This window comes from Notolabrus celidotus, chromosome 2, assembly GCF_009762535.1.
Source record: "Notolabrus celidotus isolate fNotCel1 chromosome 2, fNotCel1.pri, whole genome shotgun sequence".
Classification (NCBI taxonomy): domain Eukaryota; kingdom Metazoa; phylum Chordata; class Actinopteri; order Labriformes; family Labridae; genus Notolabrus; species Notolabrus celidotus.
The window spans coordinates 21,136,592-21,148,527 of NC_048273.1; the positions used below are offsets into that span (position 1 = coordinate 21,136,592).

The window sequence follows — 11,936 nt, forward strand, 5'->3', positions numbered from 1 at the left end:
AGACCCTGTCTCTCAATCCAGTTTCCATTAAGCTCAAATCTATAATGTCTGACTGGACCTGCTAGACTTCATAAATTCTCGGAGGCACTGTTTGGGGGTGCTAAATTAATACACAGGCTTTGGCAATGACTTGAATGTAGATGGGGTTTATATACAATTTTAAAGGCTGATTAAGAATCTCCTCAGAGATGAAAAATCTATTACATGATGCTAGCTTGCAAGAAATTAAAGTTCCAGCGAACCAAAACCTTTAAGATGAGAAAGAAAGTCTCCTCATGAAAATCATTAATGGTTTGATCATTAGGATGGTGACTAACTCATGTGGCCCATCAGCTTAAGCCCCAGCATGCAGCATTACACTACCCAGGCTACAATGAATTTGGCATATCGACTTGCTACGGTAACTGATTCTGAGCTCGCAATTACACTGTTTGTGCAACGGTTCAGAGAAAGGGAGACACAGAGACTTGTACAGCAAACTGATTTTAATGGATTTGTCGGTTACATAATCACATTGATCTTGAGTGGTCTGTCCCAAATGAAGCGAGCACTAAGCATTGATGTGATGGGGGAATAAGAGGAGAAGGATGAAGGAGGGAGTGCTGGGTCGATTTTTTCAGAGATACACATTTGAGTGCGGACATGGAAACCGTTTTTGGATTTGTCATTGGAGTAAATGCTTTGACTGGATTTTGCAAAAAGACGTGAGACTTTTTGTTGAACGGTTTCCTGATAAACATCCATTTAACCATCTTAAGTTATTACAGTAAAAAAAAAAATCAACATTGTTATTACTCTGCAGTGTTGCTCCAAATAAGTATGTGCACGTATCATTCATTGGGAATAAATCGTGAAAATAATCAAAATTGAAGGATATTCTCTTTGTAAGGCCTAATGAAGCATAATATGAAGTTTCTAGTCTAGCTAAATATGCTAGTTTCTCTTCCTTTTGCAAGAGATGTTTTATGTATTCTCATAGAAATATGTGAGCTATTTCATGGATTTCAGCTGGAGAATGTGTGAATTCATGGCAGTACATGGAGCATTAGCTGTGCCAGTATAAGTCTGCTTAGTCAGATTAATTAGAACACATCTGTCTTTTGAAGAGCACACTGTGGCACTGCTAATAAAAAGGGTAATTCAAACAGATTACAGCTTCATTAATTAGAGGTGACATAAAATGGTTCACTTGCAGACCGTTATGAGCGTGAAAACTAGGATGCATCCTGAAGAGCACAGGATTATACAGTGAAAAGATACAGTAAATACAGTGTTTGGTGATTTTCCTGCAGAATCTTGATTGGTGAATGCCACATTAAAGCCTTCCAAACAGAACTGAATTAAAACATAAAACTCACAAACATAAAAACAATGCAAAACCAGCATCAGATAAATAGGATTTAAAGAGAGATTCTGGTACAATTGGCATCAGATTCTGATGTTACAATTGTGTCAATTATTCACTGGAAGTATAATTATTTTTGTTTTTATAAGCTGTTCCCTGATAGGTGAATCTCTGCTGTTTGTGCGCATAGCTGAGGTACCACATGTTGATCTGCACTGATTTTAAGACTTCGTGTACCTCCGAGCATCATCCTCTCTGGCTGCTTCAACGCCAGCCTGCTCACTTCTTCTTTGGATGCTAATGGAAGACAACAGGGAGAGGAAAACTGATAAGTAGTAGTCAACAACATGCAGCATGAGTGAGGTCAAGAGTTGATGCACCATGGCAGGTAAAACCAAACATTAACCAACAGCCAAGTTTGTTATTCCAGGCTAACCCAGAGATGAGTCACTTAGCTGTAAGATTAACAGCCTGCCCCTGTCTGACCTTCTATCCCTTCCAATTAAATGCTTCACCCATCAGAGGTGCCCCTCTTCGAGCCTACAGACAGTTCTTAGAGATACTTGTCTCCATTTAATTTCAATTTGCTCCAGCCAGGCAGCTGAGGGATTCAGATACATTATCTGAATCCTGAGGAGAGGATGTGCAGCCTGATGTGCAGGATAAAGCTGCACAAGGAGAGTTTTAGGAAACTGATACTCCCTACTGATGGGGATCTAGGTGATAGGAGAGAGTGAGTGGTGGATCGTCCACAGCCTGAAAGTTAGAGCTCTGTTATTACAGTTTTAAATAATAGAATCTCTGCCAACGTGGGTCCTTGTGTGCCAAATTGATTCTAAATGAGCTGTTGCATTTTTGCTGTTTCATTACTTCAAATTTTTCCCACTTTCCCTCAGTGCATAATATAAAATACACGTCCATAAACCTTCCACCCTGACAAGAAAAAAATAATAATTCGATCCAGATAATTAGCTTTTGGTAAAAACCTCAGTTGCCATGCCAGGATGGAGAGAAGGTTCGAGGTGTAATAAAACCTCAGATGCCAACACTAGCCGTTCCAGTGAGGGAGAAATGTGATAAAAACGCAGATGTCTGGATAAGCACGACTAGATATGAGAGAAAACGTGGCAAAGAGGTGAGAAAAGCTGAACCCAAGCAATGGACTTGAATGTGGATTCTGGGAATTGCAGCGGCTGGTCTCCAAAGCAGAAATACTTCAAATGTTTTAGTAATAATCCTGCACGTGGCAAATAATTCTCCCTTAAGTATTACTAAGAGTTGAGTCTGCAAACATCCATCTTTATTTAATATGGTAACACAAGAGAAAGGGATTTTTCTGACACATCTACAATATCAACTCTCACACTTTTGCTGAGCATACGAAAAATAGAGGAATATCCTCGGTGAACGGCCCTGAGAGAGGCTAACCCCCAGACTGCAGCACAGATACAGACAAATCACAGCGCATGATGGATCTGGCTGTGCAGCAGGGAGAAGGGAGGTTATGGGAGGAGTGGATATACCACAGTCCTCTGCAAAGTGCACTGCATGCAACTGCTGTAAACCTAACCCAATCTTGGTCAGCAAGTCTTCCTGGTCTGCCTCTCCATAAATGCTCCTAAGAAAATTCTCACTTGTGCCCTGGGAAGAATTTGCGTTATAGTGACAGATGTGCCAGATTCTGCACCATATTTTATTTTATGTGTGAAAATATTTACCAAAGAATTTACCATATAACAAAGCAGAGGTGTCAGGGTTTGATATTTAAAGAGTGACTTCAACAGATGTACAAACATGTTGGTTTCTTGGGGACTAACTGAAACTCCATCATCAGTTTTTACTCACAGCAGCATCCAGTGCTTGCTCCACATCTTCAATGATGTCAGCCTCATCCTCCAGTCCCACAGAGAGCCGGATCAGTGTGTCACTGATTCCTAGGATGCCCCTTTCTTTTTCCGGAACTGACGCGTGAGTCATTATTGCCCTGAAATCATCATAGAGACAAATCTACTGAGATATATGATCCATAAACAGAGAAATATCCTTCTGCTATAATACTGATTATTGCTGTTATGATTTCAGAGCAACTGCTCTAAAGTCTCTTAATAAAAATCTGTGAGCATCCTTTTTTATCTTCATCTCTGCTGCCCCCTTGTGGCACCCTTGATACATTACACTTTTTAAAAGTAGCTTATGAATGAATTATTTACCTTTATAATACCTTAAATTTATTAATTTTGGACTTGTTGACGCAGAAAAATCACCACTAAGAGAAATTACCAATGGACAACATGATCCTGCATGGATACTTACGGATGTTCTGCTAAACTTTCATAACCCCCAAGACTCTCGGCTATTGCAAACATCTGAAAAATATAACAAAAAGGACATGAAGTTAAGTAACTCTTGGGCATTAATAATTTGCACAGCCAGTAAAAAAAAAAGGACCCACAAAAGACAATATGCGTCCAACCAAAGAAATAATTTAAGCTCCTAGTGACATTTCATAATGCTTGTGCTGGATTACATTTAAAATGTTGTCTAAACTCAGTATTGCTCATAAAAATAAGCTATCAGCTCAATTTAAACAAGTTAATGAAAATTAAAAAAAATCTCAGTGCTACCTCATTGTTTTGCTGGTCTCAACATTTCAATGGAACTATGCTTTGACAGAATAATCATGAAGTGTCACTCTGTAAAATATTCTAAATGTCTTTTCACTTCTGCTGGACAGATTAAAAACTACAAAATATCTGCAAGTCGGACTTTAGCTTTTGCATAAGCACCTGTGCCTCTGTTGTTTTGAGGTGCTTTATCACCAGCTTACACTATCAGTGTAGGAAACTAATCCAGTTATATTGCCAGAGACTCTCCCTCCAGCCTCACAGTGTCAGACCCTTACAAGACAAACAACTGAACACATCATCTGGATCATATGAAAATGTTGATTACTTTGAGATTACTGAGGAAGGCAGACGCATGCTCCAGTTCCCCCTTAATGTAGAAGGTGATCATCCCTGGACATCCGGTGCACTGTCTCCTCATAACGTCATACTGAGGGTGAGACGGCAGACCTAGGAGGAGGAGGAACAGGACCAAACTAGTCAGGTAGGGAAAACAGGGTGATAATGCTTTAGTGAAGTGTTGACTGTGTACTTATTTGGTGAACTGCCATCAAACAGATTAAGATGTAAGATATTAGATACTAAAAATGTTAAGTTAATGAGTAAAGGAGGATTGGTTACACAACATCTAAGATTAAGCACATGTAAATGGTTGACACATTTTTTGGGGAACAAGATAAAAAGTCAAGGCCAGTCCTGTTACGATCTTTGTGTTCTTTTTGCAGCATGCTACTATTGATATGATTCAACTTTTACCCTGGTTTGTTTAGACTTTAGCAGCCTGAGACCACCTTCAAAAGAAAATGTGAACTTATTTAAAGTGGTCAAGTGGCTAAGGGTTATTTAAGCTAAATAATAAGTCATTTATTATGATGTTTTACGACAAGATTGCAATAGATTTCTGTAAAAAAAAACAAAAAAGCAACGGCATTCACTGAGGGCATTGTAAATTTGAATGACCATGCTATTAAGTGTGCATACTTCACCATAAAACTAAAATGACTTTGGTTGCTTTTGTGTTTTGCACTTAAGTAGTGGAGTGATGGTGAGCATATCTGAGCAATACCCTGGCATGACTGTGGTAAATAATGTGGTTGGGTTTTATGAAAGTGATGACATGTTGCAATTGCTACACCCAACAGCAGAAACTTCACCTGGGAAGATAACACGTTCCACCCGGGGATCAGCCTCCAGGAACTTAGCCACAGCCATGGCATTCTTGAAGTGCCGCTCCATCCGCAGGTGTAGCGTCTTCAGGCCTCGGTTACAGAGGTAGCAGTCGAAGGGAGAGGGAACACCTCCAAGTGCTGAACCAAGACATGAGGGAAGTTAGCAGAGAAATGACAAAATCTTAGAAAAAACAACGAAAAGAGCAAACAAATATGTCAGTGTGAAAAGGTTTGACGCTGGTTCTTAGCTTTGGCCTGAGGAGCATCTTGCGCAAATCTAGGTGAGGCCAAAACAACTGTGCCACTAAATACTGAGTGTGGCAGAGCTGGAGGTGAACTCAAATACATCTGTTACCTTTAATTACACCTATTACAAAACTGTGTCTGGCAGAACCGGATCAGGCAAATGTTTGCCGTCTTGCAAGATAAATAAACAAGTCGATGCATGTGCAATACAACGTACAAGCTGTTTAAAAACTAATCCACATCTGATCTGATGAAGTCTGTCAAAGCAGCAACTCACCATTGTCTGATGAATGGCAATAAGTCATGTGTGTTCTTTCGCACTCACCGTTTTGCAGAAACTTTAGTCTTTCATGAAGATCCTCCCGACTCACAGATATCAGACCCATTACAACGTCGCTGTGTCCTGTCAAAATAAAAGGCAGGATTTGACGAAAGGTTGAGAATTGATAAACAAAGAGAAGATAATGAGAGCCAGTTAGAGAAACACAAAATTAAAGAATCATAAATAAGGTCATTTTAATGTTACATTTTTGGGGGGATTTACATCTTTATTTAGAGAGGATAGTAATGTGGATAGAGCAGGAAACTGGGAGAGAGAGAGCGGGGGAATGACATTCAGGAAAGAAGCTGGAATTGAACCCAGGCTGCCTACTATATGGTCGCATAATTTAACAACTAGGCTTAATACAAGCCTATTTTTTAAGAAAATCTTATATGTTGAGAAAAAAATGTCTTATTTGAGAATAGTGTTACATGTTTCTAAATAACTGCGGCTGGTTTGGATAAGTCTGGGTAGCTCTAGTAACACAGGGATTCAGCTGTGTGATGCAAATTTCGACCTCCTGATTTTTTGTTGCAAAATAATTAAACTTGTATCTTGTATTTTTGGATCTTTTGACATTGAAATTCATGCAAACGTGTTTAACCTACCGTTCATATATTTGGTGGCTGAGTACATGCAGATATCAGCTCCCAAAGCCAAGGGGCGCTACAAGTACACAAGACAAACACACACACACACACACATGTTAATCAGTGACTCATTTCCACATGAGCTGGAATTCAACAAGCAGGAAACTATTAAGCTGCTGCTTCAACTTCAAAAGAGCCTGAAGTGCACATCTGTCACTCACCTGGAAGTAAGCTGACATGAAGGTGTTGTCCACAACCACCACTATGTCCTTGCTGTGTTTGTGAACCAGCTCAGAACAGGCTCTGATGTCAACAACCTTCATGGTGGGGTTGGTGGGTGTCTCAATCCACACCATCTACACGGGGAAAGAGATGACGTCATGTAATTGTAGCAGCATGTTGAGAAGCAGAATGTGGCGAGCTGGTACCGGCTTACAAAAGGGAGATTCATAATGACTGCTTCAAGTTCGCCCACAGCAAAGTGACACACCCTGTTATGAAACAGCTGCGCAACTTTAAGGTCTGCATGTTGTTTGTTTATGGACCTGAATTAAGACAATATGCTGGAGAGGAGACTGAACTGTTACCACATTAACTGTTGACTTAAAAAAGAACATCATATATCCTTTGTCTTACTTTGGTGTTGTTTTTCAGAGCCGCCTTCAGCTTCTCCGGCTTTGTACAGTCGGCAAAAGACACCTCCAGACCAAATTCCCTGGCGATCTTTTGGAAGTAGCGGTTTGTGCCTTTTAATTGAGAAATTGAGAGTGCTCACAATATCCTTCAACTTGCAAGTGAGTGAATATTGTGTTTCTAAGACATGAGGAAACAATCATAATGCATTTTCTCACCTCCATACACATCATCCATGCAGACGATGCCATCACCGGCTTTGAGCATGTGCGTGATGGTCACTGTGGCCGCCAGCCCTGAGGCAACAGCAAGACCTGCAGAAGGAAAGTACAGAGGTCTGTGAGATTGCAAATCCTGTTAATACTGGAGTAAACTGAGGCTACGGTTTGCCATTCTAATCTCTTTAGTTGAGCTTTTTTTGTTAGAAACAATGTAATTAAATACTAAATATCTCTCTAACGCTGTGTTTCTTTTGAACAGCCTTACTTACAATACTTTGCTCCATCCAAAGCAGCCACAGCCTTCTCCAGACAGTTTCTTGTAGGGTTTCCACTCCGGCTATACTCAAACCCCTACAAAGAACATGATTATAAGACATCTTAGTTACCAAATACATTCATCATAGTAAACATAATAAACGTTTTTCAGTTAAAAAAAAAAGTGTATTCTTTGTGGCAGATGTTTTGCCTTACACAACTGTCAACTCCTCTCTCACCAAACAGAGTTTCACAATACTCTCCACACATGCAATAGCTAACCGCCATCACAGATTCACAATGCAAGTGTTTTCTTCCACTCAATGGTCTGTGAATAATGTCTTTGTGCACAGAATTGACAGCTGTGAAAACAACTAACTAGTGTTTAGTCTGAGGTAAGACAGGAACGTCAATTTCTGTTTAAATAATAGGGTCGTACCCAGTAATTTAACTTCTCTCTGCTGAAAAAAGACAACTGGTTTTCAGGCTCTAGGCTGGGTGAAACTTAAAGTTGTTCTGGTTTGGAAGAATTCAGAAAATCGATTGGGTTATTTGGTAAAAGTGCACACATCTTTTACTGTTGAAATGAGAAAAAAAATGAAAAAGATTTGTGATGCATTCTCTTGGTGGCCAAATAATCTTTAAGGTTACTGTTATGGTTTGACAGGTTAAATTGTGCAATTACTGAACACGCAGCAACTGCTGCTTTAGGGGTCATAGTAGCTTTTGAAATTCTATTGCATGTGAAATGGGGCCATTGTGAGTGCGGTCAGAACATGGTGGGAGTAGTCAGGACAGGGAACATACAAAATAAGGTCAAGAGGTCATCATGAGTGGTAGGTGTGGGTATTGATCAGTTGATTTAGAATAATTGATGCTTCATTTAATGAATATTCCTTAAGATTAAACTTGAAGCAAGTAAAGACTCAATCATTCTTTGACTAAACCTGTTGTACCTTGGTCCAAGACTGAGGGGACTGAAGTGAACTCTACTCCCATTAGTTTTATGACATGTTGTTCTGAATGAGATTGTAGTTACACTAGCAAAACCAAACTTTTGATGTGCTGCCTAAAACAACTCATGACTAACCTGGTGTATAATAATTGACAGAGATGAAGAGCAGTTGAACAGGTCAACTTTTGCCAAATGCATATTTATCCAACACAGCCTGGTTTAAGTTGTGGGATAGATGTGAATGCAGAGGAAAACCCAAGTCTATGTTGATGTGTGACTTCTTACAAGTAAGAAAGGTGTAATATACATGTACACAGCCACTCATCCGCACAGCCTACATCATGTTCCTCCATCGTCCCCTTTCTTTTATACAACATAATATACAGCCCATATTTACCATGCATTAGATAGCACAATTATGTGTATAGATGAACAAAAAGGGGTAAAACATAGATGTCTACAATGACAGTTCTGCTAGCTATTTCTGTTTGATCTCGTAAGTACATAAGAGGACACCAAATTATTATTATTATTTCTAATTTTAAATATCTTTCTTTTATTGTATTTCTTAATTGCTTGTTTTGTGATTCATTTTTACTGGGCTTTACAATACTTAATTATCCATTAGGATGGATACAATATTTGTACATCACTTCAGCCATAAGGTAACATAGCAACAGCATGACTCATAACTAATAACATTCTGTTTCCAATAAAGCTAATCCAAAGTGTTCAGAGTCGTTTTAATAATGCGCTTTATGTTTGGATAATCCTCAAACAACAGCATATTAGATTATATCCTATTTAAGTCCTCGTGCATGACTCAACATATGAGCTATACACACGTGCATACCACCAGATCTTTCCCATCAACCCCTTGCCCCCCCTTCTCCTTAAGTAATCAAGTCATATAGGCCCGCTACTTACAGCATGGTTTCCTGGTCCATTCTGCTTGAACGTGGTAGACAGAGATATCGGTGGCACCACAGCCATGGACTTCCATTGCTCCGGCTCTTGACCGACGTGGATCGCCTCTGTAGCGAACGATTTAAAAGCCGTGCTGAAGCCGGCGTACAGTTCGCTCTGTTCCTCTTGTTTGTGATTTTGCTCCATGGCAGTGTATTCCCCTTGATGTACACTAACTTAAGCTCAGGGTGTCTGAGTATGCATTGCCGTTAATGGTAAAGGGGAAAGTCATTTAACGTAGCCGTGCGCTGCACTCGTCGGTGTCAGCCAATCAGCGCTCATCAACAAGCAAGGAAGGGCGCTGATTGGTGGTTCGGCAGGGGCGTCCAAACCACGTGACCGCGCACGTTGTGTGCGTTCTTTGTGTGTGTACTGATGTAACGTTTCCTGCAGCTTGAATCAGGGAGCTCACACTTCATGTTTTACACCCTGTGCTCTTGTTTCGCAATAATTATGTATTTTTAATAACCTTGATTACATTGTGATACGCAGATTTGGGGGAAATGTTGGAGGAATTAATTCTCAAAATAGTTTCAAATGTAAGTCTGTTAAGTTGAATGTGAAAAGACGGAACAAAACAACTAATGTGTAGCCAACTAACAGGATATTTTTCAATCGCCACAAATGTTTATTGTTAAAAATTGTATATTAAAATTCTCACATTCTTGTTCTTCATGGTACCCACAATGCTCCGAAAACAGGAGTTTAAGTTGTGTTTCCATTCTTGTGCCATAGGGGGAGGAAGTGCTCTGTACTGACTCAACCTCAGATCTCACTGTGTGTGTTCTGCCTTGGTCTGTGTAAACCATGGGAGGGTGATTCTTCAGTGAAACACAAGTGCTGGTTTGATACCTTCAGATGTCACTGAGCTCTCCCAATCAGTGATGAATTTCGGAAAACAAATACAAAAAAAAACCATTGTGATTTATCCCATAACATAGTTTTATTATTATTTTCGTCTACTAAATGTGCACTTAGCTTAGGCTAATTTAACTTATTTCATGTCTTAAACAGTACTTTTTTACCTTTCTTTGTGCACATAGTATTTTTATTTTTATTTTAATTTAGAACTTTTGGATTTGTGTTCAGGTTTATATATTTATTGTCCTTACTGTCGTGTTGTGTCCTTACTGTCTTGTTGTGAAGTACCAGTGTTCCATTCACCATGTCAAATTCCTTGTTTGTGCGAGCTCACTTGGCAATAAAGCTTTCTTGAATCTTGAATCTTGAATCTTGAAAAAGCCGGAAATGATTTACAATTTATCTAAATGATTACTGTAAAACTGAATATACATAGTTCAGTGTTCATCGTGTGTTTTACAGTAATTTCAAAATGTTGTGTGTGACAAAACATGTGTAGACCATAGACTGTATTAATAGTATAGACATAAAATGATTAAATTATAACAATAAGCAGAAGACTAACACATTGTTGTATTGATGTTTTGAAATGCACTCAGAAACAAATTCTTGCCAGCAGGATTTGAGAGGTAAAATAAAAGAATTTCCATTGCTGGCCACATGGAAAATAATTAGTACAACATAATATGCAAAAAAAGTTGTATTGTCTGGTAGGTACTCTTCTGCAGTTCTGGTTTTTAAAAACAACTCTCTCAAAATGTCCTATGGCCATTACGTTAGACTTCACATCATGTTTTATCATATGGAAACAGCTTCCGTCAAGCATCTCTGTAAACTGAATGATTTATTTCACTTGTTTTTCGGGAACATTTTGATTGAGAGTAAAAATACACACGTATCTTTTAATCTTGTCTAAATACTGTACATACTTCAAAAATGTTTGAAACACCTGTTCTTTTGTTATATTTATGAGCTGTTATTACAAGTATATCATTAAAGCTATTGATAGAAATGCTTATTTATGCATGCATTTGTATTCTGAATTTGTATTCGAAAATGTGAAGTAAAACTTTAAAATTTTAACAAACTTCAATTGTATCTTTTTTTATGCAGTAAGACAAATATTAATTGAATCTTAACTTACAAAATGACAAAAATGTGTAGATTTACAGTAACAAAAAGTGATCTTAGCTTTGATATAAGAAAAATATCTAATTCCCCATAAACGCTGATGGGAGATTAAATATAAACTAATAATTTGTCACAGTCGGCCAAAGTTAAAGACGGGGAAGGTATTAATCATCCTGTTATGTTCGTTTCTCTGGAACAGCAATAAGATTCCTGGGTCAATTTGATTTCAATTGTCCAAAAGTGTCAGAACCCCAAAAAATCCCAATACACATTTTTTTTTAAATCTAATTTTTAACTCCATTTCTAACCATTTTCATTCAAATTAATGTTAAAAAAACGAGGTTTAATGTCCATTGGAAAGTCCTAAATATAAATATAATTGTTTTACATTACATACATTTTTGTTTATTTTATTTAAAAAAAAAATTGTTATGAAGTTTTGTTGATAAATTAACACGATTATTTTTCTCTCACATGCTGCCCAGATTTTTATGCTGCATTTAAGAGGTTTGGAAGGCATATATTGCATTAAATAGACTTTTAGGTCAATTTGAAAGAAATAATATAAGCATGTGACCGCTAGTAACCCTTTCCCTAACTCTCGCGATACTTCTGGGC

General features: G+C 38.4%; 1 protein-coding gene across 1 annotated transcript; it reads right to left on the bottom strand.

Moving 5' to 3' along the window:
- Positions 1 to 464: 464 nt before the first annotated feature.
- On the bottom strand, positions 465 to 9,586 carry cth (cystathionase (cystathionine gamma-lyase)). Its single transcript, XM_034675609.1, has 12 exons — positions 9,288 to 9,586; positions 7,420 to 7,501; positions 7,148 to 7,243; positions 6,933 to 7,042; positions 6,518 to 6,652; positions 6,315 to 6,372; positions 5,710 to 5,787; positions 5,124 to 5,276; positions 4,298 to 4,419; positions 3,659 to 3,711; positions 3,191 to 3,329; positions 465 to 1,642 (listed from the first exon to the last, which is right to left on the bottom strand). The coding sequence occupies exons 1-12, from the start codon at positions 9,471 to 9,473 to the stop codon at positions 1,625 to 1,627; spliced, it is 1,230 nt and encodes a 409-aa protein (XP_034531500.1). The 5' UTR covers positions 9,474 to 9,586; the 3' UTR covers positions 465 to 1,624.
- Between the last annotated feature and the right edge of the window lie 2,350 nt (positions 9,587 to 11,936).